General features: G+C 48.8%; 1 protein-coding gene across 1 annotated transcript; it reads left to right on the plus strand.

The window, feature by feature from the left end:
* Positions 1–6,864: 6,864 nt before the first annotated feature.
* Positions 6,865–14,829, plus strand: SOWAHB (sosondowah ankyrin repeat domain family member B). The gene has a single exon (XM_054028872.1). The coding sequence runs from the start codon at positions 7,002–7,004 to the stop codon at positions 8,997–8,999; it is 1,998 nt and encodes a 665-aa protein (XP_053884847.1). The 5' UTR covers positions 6,865–7,001; the 3' UTR covers positions 9,000–14,829.
* Positions 14,830–22,822: the final 7,993 nt, after the last annotated feature.

Below are 22,822 nucleotides of genomic sequence, written 5' to 3' on the forward strand. Positions count from 1 at the left end.
AACCAGTAGGACAGCACTTCAATCTCCCTGGACACTCAATAACAGACTTTAAAGTGGCCATTCTTCAACAAAAAAAACTTCAAAAACAGACTTCAATCAGAAACTGCCGAGCTGGAATTAATTTGCAAATTGGACACCATCAAATTAGGCCTGAATAAAGACTGGCAATGACTGGGTCACTACAAAAAGTATTTTTTCCTCTGTTGATACTCTACTCAGACCTTCTTGTCAACTGTTGGGAATGGGCCACATTCACCCTGATTGAATTGGCCTCGTTAGCACTGACCCCCCCACTTGGTAAGGCAACTCCCATCTTTTCATGTGCTGTATATTTATACCTGCTACAGTATTTTTCACTCCATGCATCTGATGAAGTGGGCTGTAGCCCATGAAAGCTTATGCCCAAATAAATGTATTAGTCTCTAAGGTGCCACAAGGACTCCTCGCTGTTGTTCCTAGGACCGGAGATATTGGCTAGTGTCATTCATACACAATCAAAGGAGCAGCTTACATACCAGAGGCTGTGCGTGAACAGCCCAGGAGTGGGAGTTCTCACAGGAGAGCCGGGGAAGGCTGGCTCACAGAGTCGGGGATTGGAGTGACCTAGCAGATCACCAGTCCAGAGAACACCAGGGGAACATCACAGCCAGCCAATAAACACAGCAGCAAACTTCATTCCACTCCAAAGCCCCACACCCTCACCCATTCCTGGAAACCTTATCAAACAGGTGGTTTTTAAATACTGCAATATAATCGATGGTTGTATCACCTACTTTGTTCAAAGTGCTTTCCAAACAGAGAAAGACTCGGTCTCTGTGCTTTTAAATATTATTGAAAGCAAGAAAAAGATCTTTGTCGTCCCATTGCTCTGTTTCTTCTCTCTTCACCCTGTTGGATGTTATGCTGAGTTACAGATAGGCTAAGGCTCCTATCCTGCAAGTTGCAGACCCCTGCCCACCCTCTACCCCCATGGAAGTCAATAGGGCTCATGTGCGCATACATGAAAGGATCTCTCCAAGTGGGCAGCTTGCAGGATCAGGGCTAAAATGAGCAACTTCTATTTTGTCTGAGACTAGAGGTTAACTAAGCTACAAGACGTATGGCTTATATGGATTTGGGGGAGGAAAATGTCAAAATTGGAGCTTAAAATGTACATTCTGATACATCCATAACTAACATTGTGAATATCACTGTGATAACAAGTATCAGCGGGGTAGCCGTGTTAGTCTGGATCTGTAAAAAGCAACAGATGTATTGGAGCATAAGCTTTCGTGGGTGAATACCCACTTCGTCAGACTCATGTAATGGAAATTTCCAGAGGCAGGTATAAATATGCAGGCGAGAATCAGTCTGGAGATAACGAGGTTAGTTCAATCAGGGAGGGTGAGTTGCTCTGCTAGCAGTTGAGGTGTGAAGACCAAGGGGAGGAGAAACTGCTTCTGTAGTTGGCTAGCCATTCACAGTCTTTGTTTAATCCTGAGCTGATGGTGTCAAATTTGCAAATGAACTGAAGCTCAGCAGTTTCTCTTTGAAGTCTGGTCCTGAAGTTTCTTTTGCTGTAGGATGACTACCTTAGAATCTGCTATTGTGTGGCCAGGAAGGTTGAAGTGTTCTCCTACAGGTTTTTGTATATTAGGAGAACACTTCAACCTTCCTGGCCACACAATAGCAGATTTTAAGGTAGCCATCCTACAGCAAAAAAGCTCCCAGGCTCCTCTTTCGAAGGTGTTGTGCAGATTTCCTTTGAGGCTGAGGACTGAGAGGTCAGATATAGAGAGTGATTGCTTCATGAAAAGTGTTCACCCGCAGGTGATAGGATGTTTTTGTCTTGCATCATTTTCCTGTGTGAATTCAGTTGAAGGTGTAGGGATTGCGTAGTTTCACTCCCATAGTTGTTATTGGGGCATTTAGTGCACTGGCTGAAGTACATGATAGGCATGTATAGGACCTGTGGATCTTGAAAGGTGTGCTGTGGGGGTGTTGATTATTGTTGCAATGGAGATATGTCTGCACATAGGTGCCGACTCCATGGGTGTTCCGGGGCTGGAGCACCCACAGGAAAAAAAAATGGTGGCCAGCAGCCTCCCTACCAGAACCTCTCCCTTCCCCCAGCACCTCCTGCCCACCGGCAGGCCCCACAGATCAGCACCTCCCCTCCCTCCCAGTGCCTACCACGGATCAGCTGTTTCGCGGTGTCAGGAGGCACTGGGGGGAGGAGCAAGGAGACAGAGGGATCAGGGGATGGGCGGAACTGGTTGGCGAAGGGGCGGGAATAGGTGGGGCGGGGGCGAAGCTGGGGTGGGAAGAAGCAGGGCGGGGGTGGGGCCTTGTGGTGGAGAGGGGGCAGGGCCTGGGCAGAGCCAGATTAGAAACTCGGCGCCTATGGGTCTGCAGGTTTTGCATCTTTCATTCTGGCAGGGTCTGGTGCTACTTTGAGTTGGTATGTCCTGGCCAGTGGAGAGCTTGCTTCTGATAATGAGCTTGGAGTGATTGGGGTTTTTTTGGAGGGGATTGGGGGGTTGAGATAAAGATTTCTTTCAGGATGTGGTCCCCATCAACTATGTGTTGTGATTGTTTGGGGATACCCTGTATGGATTCCGGTGTGAGGTGGTAGGTGACAACTAGAGGTGTGCAGTCGGGCTGGGTGGGGAGATTATTTCTGTATGGAAGCAGGTTCTCTCACGATTTTTGGGTGGCCCATTCCATGATGTGATCTACTTCTCCGGTGCAGTGCCCTTGTTCGGTGAAGACAGCTTTAAGTGCGTTAAGGTGTGTATCCCAGACTTTTGCCTTGGAGCACATTGTGTGGTATCTGGAGTGCCTGGCTGTAGATAACAGATTTCTTGGTGTGTCTGGGGTGGTCAGTGAAGGTAGCTGTGGTGATCCGTGGGTTTCTTGTGTGTAGTTGTCTGTATGAGTCCATTGTTGATGCTGATCATGGTGCTGAGGAAGTCGATGCTAGTGTGGGAGTGTTCCCGAGAGGGTTTGGAAGGGTGATGGTTGTTGAAGTTGTGGTGGAAATTTATGAGGAAGTTTAGGTTGTCTGTCCAGAGGATGAAAATATTTTTGAGGCAGCTCAGGTATATAATTGGTTTTGTGGTGTATTTGTCCAGAAATTCTTCTCTCAAGGCCCATGAAGAGGTTGGCATATTGGGGGGCCATCCTAGCACCCTTGTCTGTTCCCATGGATTGGATAAAGTGCTGTTGTATATAAAATTGTTATGGGTGAGGATGAAATGGATGACTTTGGTAATGTGTTTGGGGTGGATACCTGAGAGTGGTCCATTATCCTATGGATATTTGAGTCAGGCAGCGATGCTGTCTTTGTGAGGGATATTGGCATATAAGGAGGTGACATACATGGTGGCAAGGATGGTGTTCTGAGGGAGGATGTTAATGTTGCAGAGTTTCTGGAGGAAGTTGAATCTTTGTGTGGTGAGTGGTTTGAAGATGGTTTCTATGAGTCCCGTTCTTCTTTCAATAAGAGTGCTGTGGCCAGATGGGTCTGCCTGGGTTCCCTTGTTTGTATATTTTGGAAAGTATGTAGAAGATGGGGTAGGTTCATGGGAGATGACATTGTAGAGTTTCTCAAGGACCTATTTGGAGAACGATTTGATGATATCCGTTAATTCCTGGGGAAATTGTGGTGTGGGTTCTTTGCGTTCTTTATAGTAGGTGTTGTCAGAGAGTTGTTGATTGGCCTCATTAATAGAGTCATCATGGCTGAGGACTATGATGTCTCCCCCTGCTGGTTTGATCACTATTTGGTGGCTGAATTTCAGGGGCTGTAGCGCTGTCCTCTTGGCCGTGGCGATTGTGATGGATGTGATGTTTGTTAAGGATTTCACAGTCAATTTTTTTTCTGAACCAATCAGTGTAATGACCAAGAGTGTGGTTTCATCTGTTGTGGGATGTCCAGTCAGATGATGATTTTCCTTATGACAGTCAATGGGAATGTAGCGATTGTGAGTGGTATTATCATTGTTGTGAAAGAATTCTTTGAGGCAGAGTCAGTGGAAGAAGTCTTCTAGTTCTCCACATATTAGTATGTATCAGGTGCTGTGGTGGGGCAGAAATTCAGTCTCTTGCACAGTACAGATAATTCAGCATCACTTAGGGGTAGTTTTGGTAAACTGCTGACGTCGGGGTGTTGTGTAGTGTGTATGTGGTGAGTCCTGGTGCCATGTTTTCTGATGGAGATGCTGTTCTATGGGCTGTGGAGTTGTAGTTGGCTCCACTTTTAGTTTTAGTGGTTGGATGGCTGTCATGAGTAATTTTTTTCCTAATTGTTTTGGGTTTCTTGTATGATTTCCAGGCAAGTTTCCTGATTTTCTTCTTCCAGTGTGTGGGAGAAAGTGATGATTTCTTGTCTGAGGCAGTCCCTTCTGGAGTATGCGAGGAGCAGTATGTGGTTCCTCAGTTTTCCTGAAGTCTGTCTGCAGAGCTGTTCAGCATATTTGGAGTTGTATGTAGTGGTCAAAGGGGAATTTTGTAGGTTTTCTATCAAACTAGTCCAGCAGCACTGGGCGTTCACTTTAAACCCTTTCCTGCCAACCGCACTCCTAGGCTGCAATCTTGTAACTGATAGCATGCAATTCGAGTGCTAAGTGCATGCCGGGCCCCATTAACTTTCTGAGGCTCACAGCAATCTGCCTATACGCTGTCAATTGCAGAATAATAATATTTGTCAGCCTTCCTTGAAATACTCTCTTGAATGCCGGTATCCTACACATTAGACATTGTGCCTCACATACCTAGTGTCTTATGCAATAGGAAGGAATTTAATAATAAATACTTATGAATGAGAGTCTCTCTCTCCTAGCGTCTTACAATGAAATCTGGCACTAAAATATAAGAGTGGAGTCAAGGATAATAGAAATCCAGTTCTCCTCTCAGTCAATCCTTCCATCTCAAACACATACATTTTTCAGATTAAATCCATCTAGTTGCAAATCACGTTCCTGTCTGAAAATTGCATACCTATAAGTAACACTTAAGATAACTATAACTGTCAGGAGTTACAGAAATAAATGTATTTTACTCTGATGTTTCAAGTTTTTAACTTTATTTTAGTTTGCTCTGTTTTCCCTGTGTTGCCGCTCAGTTACATTCTAATCCTGGAAAGGGTCTGCTAGTATGGGCCCATACTTCACCCTCTGATATCAATGGGATGCAATAAGGATGCATGGGACTCGGCCTGGGTGCTGGGAAAACATGCTAGTAGTGCCCATTATAGGAACAAGGTTTTCAGCCCTGATTCTGCAAATACCTAGCCACCCAAGTAACTGTCACTCATGAAAAAACAATGAGGAGTCCTTGTAGCACCTTAGAGACTAACAAATTTATTTGGGCATAAGCTTTCATGGGCTAGAAACCACTTCATCAGATGAATGAAGTGGAAAATAAAGTAGACAGGTATAAATACACAGCACATGAAAAGATGGGAGTTACCTTACCAAGTGGGGGGGTCGGTGCTAATTAGGCCAATTCAATTAGGGTGGATGTGGCCCATGGACACAAATCAGACATCAAGAATTGTAACATTCAAAAACCAGTAGGACAACACTTCTATCTCCCTGGACACTCAATAACAGACCTAAAAGTGGCAATTCTACAACAACAAGAAAATTAAAAAACAGACTCCAGTGAGAAAGTGTGCAACTGGAATTAATTTGCAAATGTGACACCATCAAATTAGGCCTGAATAAAGACTGGGAGTGGCTGGGTCACTACAAAAATAATTTTCCCTCAGGTGATACTCAGACCTTCTTGTCAACTGTTGGAAATGGGCCACATCCACCCTAATTGAATTGGCCTCATTAGCACCGACCCCCTCCCCACTTGGTAAGGCAACTCCCATCTTTTCATGTGCTGTGTATTTATACCTGCCTACTGTATTTTCCACTCCATGCATCTGATGAAGTGGGTTCTAGCCCACGAAAGCTTATGCCCAAATAAATTTGTTAGTCTCTAAGGTGCCACAAGGACTCCTAGTTGTTTTTGCTGATACAGACTAACACGGCTACCACTCTGAAATGGGTCACTCATGAGCTACTCAACTGTGCAAAGTTACACCTAAATGTTTTCCTAAGGGCCTTAATCAGTTTCTCATGGAAAAAACCCTTATGCATACCTAGTGCTTGATCTGAAACCCATTTGACTTTAAAAACCTCTAATTCAGGCCTTTGAACTTCATTAGAGGAGCACAAAACCCCTCAGAGCACATTTTAAATGTAATTTCATTTTGTTCATATAATTTTAGACTGTGTTGTTTTCTGTTTACACATCAAATCACACACCTTTTTAAAAATAAGTGGTTTGGGGTTTTGTTTTAAACTCAGGCCATACTACCTTAAGAAACTAGATTATATTTCAAAATGGAATTGACAGCAACCCTTTAACCTGCAGAAATGCCACAGAAAATGGGGGGGAGGGGAACATTTCACAAAATTTGTTTTCCCCAGATTTATATTATCCCACCACCTCCTCCTCCATATGAAACTTACTTGTGACACCACTTTGACTGAACGTCAGGCAAAGCAATCCAATTCAACCACAACCTTCTCCCCACCTTCTTTCGGTGACATCAGGAAGGTGGCTGTGATGAAAGGAAACGGGAGGGAGTAGGTAAGGTGAAAATAAAACCAACAACTTGCCGACAGGTGAGAGCGGAGTTTCTCTGCGTCTCTCCCTTGCTGGGCTCACGCCTCTACACACACTCGGCATGACCCCCGCCTGACTCATCCCGGGAAAGCAGGGGAGTGCTCATGCCTGAGAGAGGGGAGGAGCTGGGTGGGCGGAGCAGAGGGAGCAGGTGAAACTGACTCCAGGAGGAACTTTATCAGGGACTGGTCTCAAGGAGACGGGGAGCGTCGCCCTGCTGTGCCAGCACCTGCCCAGGAAAGGGGGTGCAGGCAGGCAAGGGGTCATGCTATGCTCGCTGGGCAGGTGACAGCCCCCCGCTGCTGCCCTGACACGCACCGAGAGCCGGGGGCCGAGCCATGGCCAGGGAGCTGAGCCAGGAGGAGCTGCTGGATTTCCTCTGCCAGGCTGGGGGGCGAGTGACCAACGCCGCCTTGCTGGGGCACTTCAAGCGCTTCCTGCGGGACCCCGGGCCGGCTGGGCAGGTGCAGCAGCGCCGGGAGCAGTTCAAGAGCCTGGTGAACTCGGTGGCCACGGTGAAGCAGGAGGCGGGCGGCGGCCCCAAGTATGTGGTGCTGAGGAAAAGGTACCGGGACCTGCTGGGCGAGGAACTGGGGCCACCTGCCACGGAGCCGCCCCCGGGGCCCGGGCGGTGCCAGGGGCAGGGCCTCGCCGGTGCGTCCCCAGGGCAGGAGGCGGCTCCTCCAGCCGCCCAGCCAGGGAGCGGAGCGGGCTCCCCGGGGAGCGGGGCGCGCTGCGGGCTCCAGGAGCAGCCGCGCCCGGCACCCCCCGGCCGCCTCCCCCGGGATCACCCCCGCTCCTGCCCGGGCGCAGCTGGCCGGGGGGCTCCCGGCCTCCCCCAGGCTGACTCAGGGAGGCAGGGAGCGGAGCCGCCTCCTGCCCCGGCTTGGGCCGGCGGCGGCCAGGGGCACCCCCAGGAGCGCTGCGCCCCGAGCCCCGAGCTGCGCCGGGCTGCCCCGCACGCCCTCCCCGGGGCGCCGCGGGCTCACGGCCCCTGCGCTCCCGCCGGGCTCCAGCAGCAGCGGACCCAGGAGTGGGTGGAGAGGAACCGGGGTGCGGGGCAGGCGGCCCCGGACAGCTGCTCCGCTCCTCGCTCGCCCGACGGCACCTGCCCTGCCCCGGCCCCGCCGCCCCCCGAGGCTGGCTGGAGATGCCCCCCGCCCGTCTTCCGGAGCATCCGGTGCCAGCTGGCCCTGCAGGACCTGGAGGACTTCGTGGAGCAGGCGAGCCCCGGGAGCGAAGAGGGCGGCGGGGGTGGCACCGGCAGCGAGGGGAGTGACTCTCCGCTGGAGGCAGGGGACAGGGGTGCCAGCCCCGCCGGGGGAGCAGGCGAAGGGCCCAGGGACCCAGGGGCGCTAGACTCACGCTGCCAGCAGCTCAGCAATGGGGCACCCAGCGACCGCTACCTTCGCAGCCAGCGCCCAGCCAACAGGCAGGTGGTGGAGGTGAATGGCACCGCGCCCTGCACCCGCCACTCCTTCCGGAGCAAGAGCACCCACAGGAGCACCAGGGTGTCCTCCTCCGAGGATGAGCTGAGGGACCAGGACCAGGGGAGGAGAGGCCGGCGCCCCCGGAGGTCCAGGAAGATGGCCAAGGGGGCAATATTGGCTTCCCCAGGTGTGGACACTCCCATCACTTTCCAGTATTTGGGCTCTGTGCAAAGACAGACTTGTGTGCCCACAGAGGAGGTGCTGCCAGTCCCCCACAGCCCTCTGGACCCCAGGCCCTCCTCCGTGCCGCTACACCCCAGGGAACACAACTGGATTGTCATGGTGGCTGCTGGCTCCTGGGTGCAGGTCCAGGCGCTCTTCCTGGAAGAGCCCCAGCTTGCTTTGCAGAGGGACTTTATCTCCGGCTACACCGCGCTCCACTGGATCGCCAAACATGGAGCCAACCAAGTGCTCCAGGACTTGGTCAGTGGGGCCGAGAAAGCGGGCACCCCCCTGGATGTGAATGTGAAATCCAGCTGCGGCTACACCCCATTGCACCTCGCAGCCATCCATGGACACCAGAGGACCATGAAGCTGCTGGTCCAGAAATTGAACTCCAAGGTCCATGTGCGGGACAGTAGTGGAAAGAGGCCTTGGCAATACCTGAGCAGCTCAACCTCTGGAGAAATGTGGCAGCTGCTGGGCGCTCCCAAGGGCAAGACAATCTTCCCTACCCAGCCCTTAGTCAGACCCTCCTCACCCCCCAGAAAGGCCAAGAGCCAGGAGGTGGCCAGGAGCATCAGCAGGAAAACCTCCCTTGCGGCCTGCCTGAAGCCAAAGCACGTGAAATGGAAAATGGCTACCAAGTACCCCGCCCTGAGGGAGCGGGAGGAGTATAGTGACTGACAAGGCAGCAGGGCCAGCCCGAAGTGGGGAGCACATGTACAAGACTTGTGTATAGGCTACAGAGCCCTTCTAGGCAGGTTGTTTGTTTGCACAGTGCAGGGTCAGTCTAGAGGTGGAGGAGAGGGGGCACTTCCTGGTTAACTAACTCTTACACTTTAACTACTTCTGGATCCTTTTCTGGCCTATTTTTGATAGACAATCCATCTAGAAACCTTCTGTCCAATCAGCTAATGCTGTGACAACTCCCTGCCATAGGAGATAGCCAACTCTGGGAGGCAGCTGAGGGCACTCGCTCCCTGAAGCTTAGCCATGACCTGCAACTGGGATACTTGAGATCTCCGACTACTTCCCCCCCCCCCCCCCCCCCATGGCCCCTAGTTCTGGCAGTTAGTCTCAGAAGCAGGTCTTTAGATGCTGGTAAGGTGGGGTGGTGAAAGATCTGCAAGGGAGTAAGTAGTGATCACAGGAAGAAAAGATTTGAGAAACCCTAAATCATCCCTATTGGACCTGGCCTCCAGATTGAAACCAAGAGCAGAGTGTGAGCTAAAACTCATCTTCAGGTACTTCCTGCTGTGGAGGGAGATCATCCCCCAAACAATAACCGAAACATTCACGTGTCAGGGGGTGGGGTGGGGAAGGGGATGATTAAGTTGGAACATCATATGCACTAGGCAAGTTGCCAGCCAAGATAATTTATTTGCCTATAGAAGGGTGTGTGAGGAGAGACTGGAGACACTTTCCTTGGGAATGTTAATGAGAGATGAAGAATCCCTGGCACCTAGAGACCCAACCTTTAAAGCTGCTTTGATGAAAATCCAACATTTGTTGTTTCAGTGTAGATCAAAAGAGTGACTGAAAAAGGCACTGTCACAAAGATGAGACATATGGCTAATCTGGTTAAAAAACAATGTTTTTAAATTAACAAGGTTCATAAAGCGTTTTTTTTTTTTTTTTTTTTTTTATAATGTGGATTCATTAGTCATTAATCATGCTGCCAGTTAGTGTTTTAATTTTCTTTCCAGAAAATGTTTGATCAACAGAGCAGGGTGTCTGATGTTCTTATTCTTTTCATCCACAGCTGAGGAATCTTTGAGGGCTTTCACATCTTCCTAACACACATACGCACGCACACAACAATCCTGCTCCTTGGGTGCCGGGCTACTTGTCCAATGCCAACTTTGTTAGTGCTGTTGCATTTATGCCACCTGCCTGTCTTTCATATTTGCACAGGCAATTATTCCTAAATGCAGCTGGCTTGTTTTTGATAGTTTTGAAAACTAGAGGAATTCTCCATTTGAATATTCTATGGAACAAGTTGTGGGGTTTTTTTTTTGTTTTGTTTTGTTTTTGATAGGAAGTGTGTAAAACATGTACGGTACCATAGTTAAACCTGAAAAAAGAATGTTAATCCTAGTTATGGTACTGTATGGCTGCTATGTGTTTGGCAGTTGCACTTCCTTCATGGTGGGTAATGAAAAGAGACCAGCTCATTTCTGTTCTAGGTTTTCTCTGACAGGCACAATGCTCTGAAGTCTTGGGTTGCATGCGGTGCTGGGGGAGCTGTTGCTGTTTACATGGGCTGGTTTTTGTTTTTTGTTTTTCTTCAGTTTAAAAGAAATTTCATGAGTCTAAATTTGGAATAATATTTTACAAAACCTAAAGTGGGGGGCAAGTTTAGACATTGGCCCTTGATGGATTTTAATATTTCAAGCAAGGCCTTAACTCACTTTAAAAGCCAAAAGCCTTAAAGAGCAGGTGGAGAGCACCTTGCAGTTCCCAGGGGCCTTTGGTCTGTGAAGTCTCTGGGTGGGGTGGAGGTAAGAGCAGACACGCTAGGGTGTGACACTCATTCCAGAGCTGGTTCATTCCAAGCCACTCCACACCCACCTTCTTTACAGACTTCAGCACCATGGGGTGTGCTAACAGTCTGCTGCTGTACCTCCCTGCTCACTTCAGGGGTGACACTCACATATTGTAGATGACCAGTCCCCTGAAGGTGGAAGGCCACAATAGCAGCCCATGAGGGTCACAGCCGCAGCTGGGCTATGGACCGAGACAGACATTTATGCAGATTTTTCTATCATGTAGATTTAGTAGGGCCAAGGCAGCCTTGATCACTTACCCACTTATTCCCTGACAAATATCCCTGCAGTCAATACTGAGCCTGGGCCTGATTCCCTTTCCCCCCCCCACCCCCCCATGCTCTGAGTGACTCCCACTTCCTGCAGCTGGAGAATGGGTCCCTATAGCATTCACTCCCGTGGGCCCTGCTTGATCCCAGCTGTCCCTGTTGGGGGTAGATGAGCAGGGCAGAGCTACAGCCCAGAGGATAAGGGCCATGGGGTCGATAAGGGCGCCAGTGAAGTCAGCCATCCATAGCGATGGCTTGGCTCTCCTTAGAAGCCCTGACCCTTCTAGGCAGCTGTTCCGAGGCTGCCAGGACACTTGTACATATTGAGGTGTGTGCTCCCCGCCCATGCTGGTGGGCGAACCATGCTCATGTGTGGCAGGCAATCGCCTGCCGAGGAAGGGCTAGAAACCTTGTCCTTCATCTTACAAAAAATATCCAAACCCACAGGCTTCCATCACCTAAGCGCAAGGATCTCTCTCCTGGCTGAATACCAGCTACCAGCGGGTGATATCACACAGACCCTGATCCTACAAACACGTGCTTAACTTTACTACCATCACTAATCTCACCTGAGTAGTAAAAGCAAGCGTTTCCCATAACCTATGCACTGTCCCAGGCATCTCAAACTCAAATCACCACGAGGGCCACACAAGGACTAGTACATTGGCCCGAGGGCTGCATCGCTGACACCTTTTCATACAAAGATACAAAAGCCCCACCCCCATTCCAACCCCTTCTCCAAAGTCCCCACCCCAACTCTGCCTCCTCCCTGCCCCTATTCCAACCCCTTCCCCAAATCCCCTCCCTGGCCCTGCCTCCTCCCCTGAGCACGTGGCTCCCCGCTCCCCCCTCTCCCTCCTGGAAAGTCCTAAGTGCCACCAAACAGCTGTTTGGTGGGAAGCACTGGGAGGTAGGCAAAGGAGTGGGGATGCGATGCACTCGGAGGGGACGTGGGGGGTGACGGGAGCTATAGCGGCCCGCAGGAAATAACTCCGTGGACCACGTGTTTGAGACCCCTGCACTATACCCTGTTAGTGTGTAACCTCAGGGGCTCTATGAGCGTGAATGCACAAAACTTCTGACTTGACTTTACCCGTTGCATGGATTTTTCAGTAGGACAAGGCCATGATCTGCCCTGTATTTGCAACCCAGCGGCTGCAGCATTGTAGTAGAGCATTAGTACTAGAAAGTGAAATTGGCTAGAAGCGGACTGTACTGAAAGTGACACTGCTGAGTCTATTTTCATCATCCAAGCTGAACAGATGTCACCAAGTTAAACCAAGAGCGCATAAAGAGCAACTTCGTTTATTAAAAATGAAAAAATATTAAAAATCTAAGATGTTATCCAGAACCAGGGAAGGAACTTTTAAACTGGCTTCTGGAAGTTCAGTCTTGGCAAAAGGAATGGGCCCAGCAAGAATCAATTACAACTGAAGAATCATATTAATAAAACTTCACCTATTAATTCCCTTAAGAAAGTCTCACATAGCCACTAAAAACAAGTATAGTTGAACCTTAAGGTAAAATTCCAAGAAGCACCCTCCTGCAGCTACTGAAGAATGGCTGTATAGTTCTGGCTCATTAGCTTTTGCTGGGTTATGTTTATATTTCTGGGTACGAAGGGTGAGATTTTTCAAGCAATCGGAGGGAATTAGGTGTCCAATTCAAGGGACCAGGCACCCATGGGTGTTTTTGAAAATCTCAGCTTATATTAATGTTCACCTGCAAAACGACAGCATTTGAGTAAAAGCTGAAATCCTTCCTTCCTGCTCCCGGCCCTTTGCAGCAACTCATTGTATCGGATCATTGTTCTGAGTCCCTGCCGACATCAGGCGTAGGATAGGGCCCTGCATCAGCTGCAGGAACTCTGCTTCTAGGCCGAGACCTTGTTTGAACTTGAAATACTTAAGACAAATTTTGATGGACCTCTCCTCCGTTTGCTTATCTGGTTCTCTTTTGAACCCAGTGGTACTTTTGGCCTTCACAACATCCCCTGGCTAGGCATTCCACATGTTAATTGTACAAAGTACTTTTTCCACACAATGCAAAATTAACTTGTGGCACTCAGGGCCCTGGGCTGAGGTGCTGGCCAGAAGTATAACTGGGTTAAAAAAACAACTAGGTCATTTCATGGAGAATAGATCCGTCAATGGCTATTGGCCAACATGGTCAGGGATGCAACCCTCCGCTTGGGGTATACCTAAACCTCTGACTGCTAGAAGAGGAAAATGGGGTGAATCCATCCAGCTGCCCTGTTCTGTACACTCCCCCTGAAGCCCTGGTACTGTCCATTGTCGGAGACCGGCTACTCTAGATGGACCATTGATCTGACCCAGTATGGCCGTTCTTATGTTCTTAAGTGTCTGAAAAAGTGATTGTATAATGGGAATGCTGACAGAACCTTCACTCAAATGGGGCCGGCAGATGAATCTCTTTGATCTTTTACTACAGGATTGCTTATGAGTCCAGTGGCTGCTGCCATTAATAATACCTAGCTCGTATGACACCTTTTTTAAAGCATTCAGTCATTTCATATAGGCACAGACATTCACTTCACCCACAAAGTCTGAGTAGTCAGGCTTTCTGCAGGCAAAGTCTACAGGAGTGAAGAGGGTGAAATCCATCCTTTGATCTGTAGGTACAGCATGGAGTCACAGAACAGTTCCCCTCCCTGCCCCACTCCCCCTTAGCTAGCAATCCAGCCTATAGTCTGGAGTAGCTGCTACAACTGCAGCACCTTTCCTCGCCGGGAACTAGGACCAGCAGATCTGTGGATCTGAGAGCGTCCCCCACAACATGCAGAATGTGGAGATTCCCCAGAACCCCCATGCCCATCCCTCTCACAGGGTGCAAATGTGAGGCTTCTGGGGTACATTTCACACAAAGAATTAAATGGATTTTGCAATGAAAGGGAAAAATCCTGATTCTGTTGAAGTCAATGGGAGATTTGCCAATTACTTTAGTGGAGCCAGGATCTCACCCACCAGATTTAGAGTCTATGGCGATTGATCTGACCGCTGCATCTTGGTGCTGTTGCCAGCATAGTCTGAGAAGCAAGTGCTAAAGAATCTCCCCTTCAGGCTGGTCAAAATGCTGCGTTGTCTTTGGCAAGAACCTGTGATGAAGCTCAAGCCAGGAAGATTCCAGCTCGTTTTCCAGAGCCGGGGAGCATACAAGGGGGTCCAATTAAACTTGCTCCCCCTTTATGTATAAAACTGAGCAAACTTCCCATGAAGCCATTGAGACACATGAACATGGGACCCCTACATACAGTCACTTTTCAGATTAAAACTACACTAGCAAGAGATGTATGAAAACAGCCTAGACAAGTCAGAGCCTTTCGGCTTTGCGAGAGTCCATGTAAATGGTAAGCTGCTCTCTAAGCCCTAAGTGTACATTCTGAATCAAAGGACTCCAAGTGGGTAACGTACTGCCTTGTCTCAGCTCTATTTTTATGAGCCGGGGGCTGGGGCCAATGACTGGGGACTACCTCAGAAGTGGTGAGCTCTCAGTACAACGAATACCCTGAAAGGTTTTAGTGCAATTGGAAAATGGTTCCTGTGCAAAGAAATACAGTGAAACCTTCCTAATTCCCCTCTGGTGACTAGGAGAGTCTTCGCATATTAACACATTCTGCGAAGCAGAGAGTAAGGGAACAAATGCAATGTGAAGATCTGAATAAATCAAGGAAACTGCCTCATAAAACGGACTTTCTTCTTTGACTTTGACAAGTGCTGTTTGGTTTAAATTATTGATGCTGGTACTTGGTGGTGCACTAGTGAAGGTATTGCCTGTTTTGCATGAGCAGTGGTTTCTTAAGCGCCGGAAGCCTCATTACAGCTCTCTAGGAGATCTTGTTAAAATAATAGGTTGAGATGATGGGGATGTTGTGAAAATAACTAGGGTGGCAGATTAGCAACGGGAGTAGTAGCAAGGCTCCATTGTACAAATAACAGGGCAGTAACCCGTGGCACTGAGTCTCAGAGCCCGGGTCAGGTGACTCAGGCTTGCAGGGCTAAAAATAGCAATATAGACGTTTGGGCTTGGGCTGGAGCCCGGGCTGTGAGACCTTTCCCCCTCAAGGGGGTCTCAGAGCCCAGGCTCCAGCCTGAGCCCTGTGAATCCGAGTCAGCTGACCCAGGCAGTGCAGACATACCCTAGTAGGCTAGATTGAGACTAGCCTTTCTGAGTGGGATTTGCAAGAATGCCTAAGTGACTTAGAAGCACAAATCCCACTGAAAATCTATGGGACTTGTGCTCCTACATCACTCAGGTCCAGATCCTCTAAGGTACTTGCGTGCCTAACTCACTGAGGATCCGGCCTCCAGGGACTTTGGAAAAGCCCGTCCTCTATGGCCACACAGGGTAAAGAGAGAGAGCAAACCTCTTTCCTCACAGCCTTGCATGGGCCATGTGTTGCCAGCCAGAAATGCAGCTCCTGGACATGGTGTGTGGGGGGGAGCACTGGGGCTGCTATCCAGTTGCTTCCGCACTCCCCCTCCGAGCAGTTTGTCTAAAAGTGGGTGGATAGCAGGCAGAGCTGGGGTCACCCCTCACACACACCAGCTGGTGGAGCTGGGTGGCCTTACGCAGCACCCTTTAAAGCGACAGAGCAAGTTTACGCCCTGACACAGTACAATATGGGAGCTCCAGGAGGGATCAATAACTAGAACTGCCTGAAAAATAGGAAAAACAATTTCGCAAAAAAGTTTAAGCTCTTGAAGGGGTTTCAGTTGTGCTGGGTTTGAAGCAGCTCCACCTTTCATGGTATTTCTCAATGTGGTTGTCAGAGTTTCTTGTTTATCAAAATGCACATTTTCTTCTCAGGTTTTTAGTAAGTGGAAAAAGCTCAAGAATTATTTTTAAAAAGTTCTAGAAAATTAAAAGCATTATGGAAAATTTGGGGGAGGGAGAGAGAACCAGAACGCGTCAATGACAGTGATATTTCATGAGAAGTTTCACTTTTGAGAAAAGACCGTTCTGGAACAAAGAAACTTCTGCTGTGAAAAATTTCAGGCAGGTTTATAAATAACCATTTTGGGCTAAGGATGAGGTGAGATCTGGAATATGAGCTGGGGCAGCTCCGAGTCACTGCAAGGGGATGCAGGAGATGGGAGTTTGCAGGTGACAGGACAATGAGGGAGGTACATTGCTGATTACAGGAAAGCAGCTGTGAAACTGAAAAGAAAAAGTTGTTCTATTATTATTATTTTAAAAGAGGAAACTGCAGGGAAGGGCAGGAAAGAAGGTGAAAATGAGCAAGCCTTTCCCCTAATATGAATATGCAATTAAAACCTTTTAAGCCACTAAAGCACAGCTGAAAAATGATACAATTTCATGCACAAATCCAGTGTTTTCCTTGGCCACCTGTCAATATTAGCAGACAGAGGTTGACATCACTTGTGCTACAGACTAGTTCAGTACACAAAGTGCTTCTGACATGTGATTTGGTGCCAAGGTCTCCCTATGGCCATTGACCACAGTGAAGAGAGCGCTTCTTGACGCCATAATGTGTGTATATTTACTACACCTAAATATACAACCCCGATTAGAAAACCTCCAGGAGCCACGCCTCAGAAGGTGTGAATTGTATAGCACCATTGAAGTCAGCAGGCCTGTGACTATTTATACCATCTGAGGATCTGGCAAGCAGTTCTTGGGCACGAAACATTGCAAATACATCCTCCAGTATCAGACTGTCGCTGGGGCACGGAAGTCAATGGAGCTGCTCTTGTGAATAAAGGTAGGCATGTGTGCACATGTTTGCAGGATCAGGCCCTTAGATCAGATGATCAGGATTTCAAACAACAGAAATGATTTTCAGAAGCATTGATCACTCCCTTCCCCTCTCCTCCTTCATGGAAATATCCACCTGAGAGGATCTTGTGGATAGAAAACTCTCCTTCAGGGATCCTCTGTGGGAAATGAGGCCATGTGGCCTTGGAGAAAAATTGCAAGGATGAGCCACTGAGGGTGGTGAGCTCCCCCCCAGGACACGGCCTCACCTTGGTTGGGGCCTGTAAGTGCTGCCAGTAAATCATTTGCACCTTAAAACTCAGATCCACACAGCAGATCTCAGTGCCGACAGACTGGCTTCTCCTCAGACGCCTGGGCAAGGTAGGAGCAGCTGCGGAAGCAGCTAAAGCAAGAACCTTCAGACATTCAGGGAACTTTCTACCCTTTTGACAGAACTCTCTCTGCCCTGTGCTGATTGGCTGTTTGCTCCAACCCTCTCTCTCTTTCACAGTCTTTTTACCTCATGTTCACTGGACACCTTCCTGGTCCCCCTCAACTCTTCCCTTCAATGTCCCCTCTGTCTTCCCCCTTCTTTCCTTTTAGCTGATCCCCTCCTAACTGAAATTGACCCAAAAAAATCAATACCATTGTGGAACTAGCAGGACGTTGGCTGCTCTCACATAGTTCACTCTGCCTGTGTGCTCTACCCCTTCTCCCACCCTGTGTCGGTCTTGTCTATTTAGATTGCAAGTTCTTCAGGGCCATCTACTACTGTTTGTTCAGTGCCTTGCATGACAAAGCTCCATTCTTGGCCAGTCCATAGGCACTACTCTAATAAACATGGAGTACTAATAATAAAAGTAGAAAATGGAGAGGCACCCTCATGAAGGTTATATTGGTCAGCTGATCTGGCCTCATGTCATGGACCTTGGAGGCCAGCGCTCTGTTAAAGAAATGAGGATTAGGTAATCAAGTGTGCATAGCACTTTAAGGGAGAGTTACAAGTGGATGGGATAAAGAGATTCCAATTTCAAAACTCCCCCAGGCCGCAGATATTCTATAGATCGCACTAGTCATGCACAAATAAAAAAATCCATACTTGGCAAACAGACTTTTTGCCTTACTCACATTTGTGTGGCTGTACCACCAGAAACGGCAACGGGTAACAACATGGGGCAGGTTTGGTCTGAGTAAGATTTTTCTATGAAATGTTTTTTATCATCTTGTCTTTTAACGTGACATTATTCCTTTATCAGATGCATCGTGTGCACTCGATCGTGGCAGATAAATGACAATTGTGCTCTTTAAAATGGCCTCTTGCTGTTTTTACCTAGAAAGGACATAAAAAACCCCAAAGTCCCAAGCTCCAGACAATTAAACACGTAATTCAGTAGGACCAGTTTGCATTACCTTCCAATGGGTCACAGTTACTGGTCAAAATCCACCCTAAGTCAAAGTAGCTGCCAATCGGCACCGGACCCCCTCACAGAATTGTTTATTGGGGTTCTGTGGCCAATCTAATCTTTCAGTTCTCTTGGCATCACACTCCATAGCTCGGCAGTACAGAATGGCAAGTCTGACAGAGCAAGATATTTTACAGTGTCTTACATGGTGCAGAATCTTCCTTATTCAGAAAAGGAGACTGATTAACAAGCAATGTGGATCCCATTATGGATGACAAGGAAACAAATGATCCTGTCTACATTGCATAGCAATAAAATTCCCACGCAGCACAGAGGAGATGTTATCACAGCTTGACCAAAGTCCTCAGAGCAGTTAGCAAGAGTGCACAAGTACATGGGCTTGTACAGGGAACTGGGAGAATGACTTAGTTCTTGTTTACATTTACAGAAAGGGAAGAGAAAACTCTTACTAAAGAGGGAGGATGAAGGGGAAATGTGGACCCTGTTATTGTCAGACTAGATGATCTAATGACTAGAACTGGATTCACGCCACTAACTAGCACTTTGCAGGAATGGATACCGTAGCTACAGGCCATGATGGGGTCTAAAATGGAATGATTACTCCCCCTCCCCCCCGCCCCATTTACCGCCATGGGTGTTTCTATCCATGAAATTGCCTAGTTCCCGAGGACTGAAATCAGTCATGGATCAGGTCAATGAGTTTCAGTGTACTCTCCCATTGACATCAGAGGCCAATAGATACTGCGGTTATTCCTCTCTCCTGCACAGCCCTGAAAGCACAGCAATGATGATAATTAATTTCATGGCCTAAGGGCAGAGTCTTCTCTCAGACTCTTGCCTCTGCTTTTCTCTTCTCCCTACTTGCCCAGGCGTCTGAAGAGAAGCAGGCTGTCGGCACTGAGATCCTCTGTGTGGCTCTGAGTTTAAAGGTGCAAATGATTTACTGGCAGTGTTTATAGACCCCAGCCCAGGTGAGGGCCTGTCCTGGAGGGAGCTCATCACCTGAGCACCCTGTCCCAAACTAGGGCCCAGCATTGCAGGGCGTTCTTCCACGCTAGCACGCCCTATTGTCTGCTCTGGTTTTGCAGTAGCTGCAGCTTTCATGGTCCAGCCCCCAGCCAGGTCATCTTTCAACTTCAGTCCCCTCTCAGGGTAATAAAAGTCCAAACCAACCTCCAAACAAATGGTTCTTCTGCTCCGATTGGCCTACACACCAGTGTGCCTTCTGGGCTCCATTCTTAGCGACCATTTTAGCCACTTCTGGGCTACTTTGAAGGCTTTCCCTACTCTGTCAGCTGAGCACAGCCTCTCAGGGCTTTCTCCTGGAGACCTTTTTTTGTAGCAGGTTCCTGGGGACTTTCCTGCTTTTTATAGCCCCCTACCTCAGGGCCTCCTACAGGAGCCTGACTTGATTGTAGTCTCCTCTCCCCTGCCCCCATTTTTATGAGGTCCAGATGTTCATGAGGCTAGTCCCTGACACCATTAGTCCTGCTCCCTCATGCTGGGAGGCAGCGAATTATGGCACCCATTTCCCCTTAAAGGGGCCTGCCACTTAGACAGAGCCCCACTGGGGTAGGCACATACAGAATATTGAAAGACAGGCTCTGCCTTGAAGAGTTGACAGTTTGAATAGACAAGGCAGCCAAAGGCTGAGGGGAGAAACAGAAAGGTCCCTTAGCAGGGCAGAGGCAGAGTCAGGAATACGGTCCTGGTCTGCTGCTGCCCAGTCCAGTGCCCAGATGTCCTGATTTTATAGGGACAGTCCCGATTTTTGGGTCTTTTTCTTATATAGGCTCCTATTACCTCCCACCCCGTCCCGATTTTTCACATTTGCTCTCTGGTCACCCTAGCCCAGAGCACACTGTCCTCTCCAGAGTCTTGGCCCTAGCGCAAGGCCTGAGTGCGTGGGGTTTGCACAGGGTTTGTTCATGCCGTTTGGATGGGGGAGAAGAAATAACCCCTCACCTCCCTTAAAAGCCTCTCCCAAAGCACCATCAGAGAGCTACTCCTCAGCCAGTTCCACAGTCTCAGCTCCACTGTTGGGGCCCCACTGATTACACTACACTATCACCCCACTGCCTGGTTCGTCCCACAGCAACCTTCTGCATTGCTGCAGCGAGCTCCAGGAGGCCACGCTCCCTGGACCACAGGAGAGGCAGAGGCCCCGGCATGGCTTTTTGCCCAGCCCAGGCAGTAGAACTTCCTTTTCAATGCACTCCGGACCCTGTGCTGAAGGTTTTCCCCCCCCAGCTAGAGCACTGGGGAAGGCGGTAACTATAGCAGCACTCTCTAAAGGCTGGTATCCCCGACTCTTTGGGCTCAGTCCCACAGCCTTGACCACCTGCTCAGCTTTCCGCTGCGTAATGATCGGGAGTATTTATTATTTGCATTCTGGAAGTGCCCACGACGCGCTGGGTACCGTATTCACGCACCCTGATGAGGACCCTGTTCCTGCCCCGAAGCTCTCACCAGCAGCTGCTCAGTGTATGGAAAAGGGGAAGCAACGGGGCCCCATCTCTGCAGCAGGAGGCTGGGCGGGGGCCTTAGAGATTACCCCCCTGCGCACACACACTTTTTGGTGTACAGCGAGTCAGTGTGCCCGAAAGACCCATCTCACTAAGCCCCTCCCAAACCCTGAGGCTGGCCCTGCGCATGGTGATGTGGTTATGGCGGGCAGGGATCAGCTACGAGTGGGGGAGTGGGAAAAATGATTTCCCGGGCTTGTCCCAAAATGCTAATGCATGGCTGTCCCTTTGATGCACCTCAGCTTGGACCTACCGGGGTGAGATGGAGGCAGGGCTGGGGGCCCACTTACGAGCCAGCCATATTTATGCCCTGGCTTTTGGGGAAATACAAGGAGGTTCTTCAGATACTTTCCCCTTGGGGGACAGCAACTGGGCAGAGAGGAGGTGGGGAGAAGCAGGGAGCAGCAAAGACATAGTGCCACCTCACTACACATTGGCAAATGGAGCTGATTGGGGGCCTGGGGAGGGTGTGTTACACCCCTGACAGGTGTAGCCAATTACTTCCAGTACTAACCCCACCCTGCTGCGCTGTGCAACCTGGAAGACACTGTGAGTCTAAGGCACAATGCCTCCTGGTGGGGCAGTGCCCCTCTGCACCCCTCTTTACTCGGCTCTGTGCTAGAAGAACAACCTTGCTTTTAGTGTCTGTAGTACAGGTAGAAGACATACAGCCATTATACCATGCCTGGGCATTATTGCAATCTGACTGCTGACGCTGGACACGGGAAGAGGAGGGGGTTTGCTCCAGCTCAAACCACTGTAGATAAAATCCCCAAATAACTCGAATGTACAGGAAATAAAAATCTTCCCCGCCCGACTGTTAGCTGGGTCCTTGCAGGAAAATGGTTTGTCAGCTGGATTCGCGGCTACGCTTATGAGTCATAGTGTTAGTGACAAGGAAGGTAAAGTCTGAGTCTCGCTTTAGCATATTTCTTGCCAGAGGTTCTAGTGCTGCAAGCCTGTTATCTCGTATTTGCTCTTAGAGTCAGAGTCTTGCTTGATAAGCTGCTACAGTTATAAGCATGGGCAGAGGCAGCAATGCCTAGAAATTCACTAGGCAGAATCGTTCACCACAAATACAAGAAGCTGATGACAACAACAAAAGCTTTCCATATACTATTTCCTTTGGGTCTGGAGGAAATGAACGACATCCTACCCCAATTTCATAACATATAGTAGGCACACGTCAGAACACATCCTTTTCCAGGAAAATGAGCAAATGGGTGAAACTGGGTGAAACTGTAGCTCCTTGAGAAGATGTGGTTTGATAGGTAAGAAAACAATGAAATGCTCTTCACAAGAAAGACTCCAGGGCAAGTCCCAAACTACAGAGCAGCTTTAATAAGAAATACAGAAAGAAGACAACAACTGAAGTAGCCTTGCAGTAGTTATCTAGCTTGTTTACTTCTCATATGCAATATAGACAGACAGATACATCCACTGGAAGATATCAGTATCTGGTGTATAGAATATTCATTGGAAATACAATACTTTTTCAGTTCATGAATCATTTGCAAACTCATCCTCATTTTTTTTTTAGTGCATTATTTGTAAATATTGGATGGACAGGTTGAACGAACAACTCTAAGCTTAGGTATATTTGCAAACTAATGGGCAGTAGTGGATTTCCGGGGCCTTGCAGGTCAGTTGTCCCAGTGGAGGAGAAATCAGTGACACAGAGTATGGGAACGTTGTAAGTTTAACTTGTTTCATTTACACTATATAAACCCAGCCTGGAACAGAGATGGTCACAAACAGCATGCAAGCCAATCCCTACTTCCAAGACTCACAGTCCAGCACCGGTGCCAGCTCTCAAGGAGCAACTCTGCCTCCACAGCTGACCCTAATCAGAGTCGAGGTCAGAAAAAAAAGGCACTTGTTGCTTGCCAGAACCCAGAACCTCGCATCACATGCTACATTAACAACACAGCAGGTCTTCCCAAGCCTGGACCACATTAAGAAAAAGACTATGGGGACTATGTTTAACAGTGCCATCTGGTGACATCG

This window comes from Malaclemys terrapin, chromosome 5 (assembly GCF_027887155.1).
Source record: "Malaclemys terrapin pileata isolate rMalTer1 chromosome 5, rMalTer1.hap1, whole genome shotgun sequence".
Classification (NCBI taxonomy): Eukaryota; Metazoa; Chordata; order Testudines; family Emydidae; genus Malaclemys; species Malaclemys terrapin.

Coding starts and splice junctions, on each gene's coding strand:
- SOWAHB (XM_054028872.1), top strand. CDS start 7,002: ATGGCCAGGGAGCTGAGCCAGGAGGAGCTGCTGGATTTCCTCTGCCAG.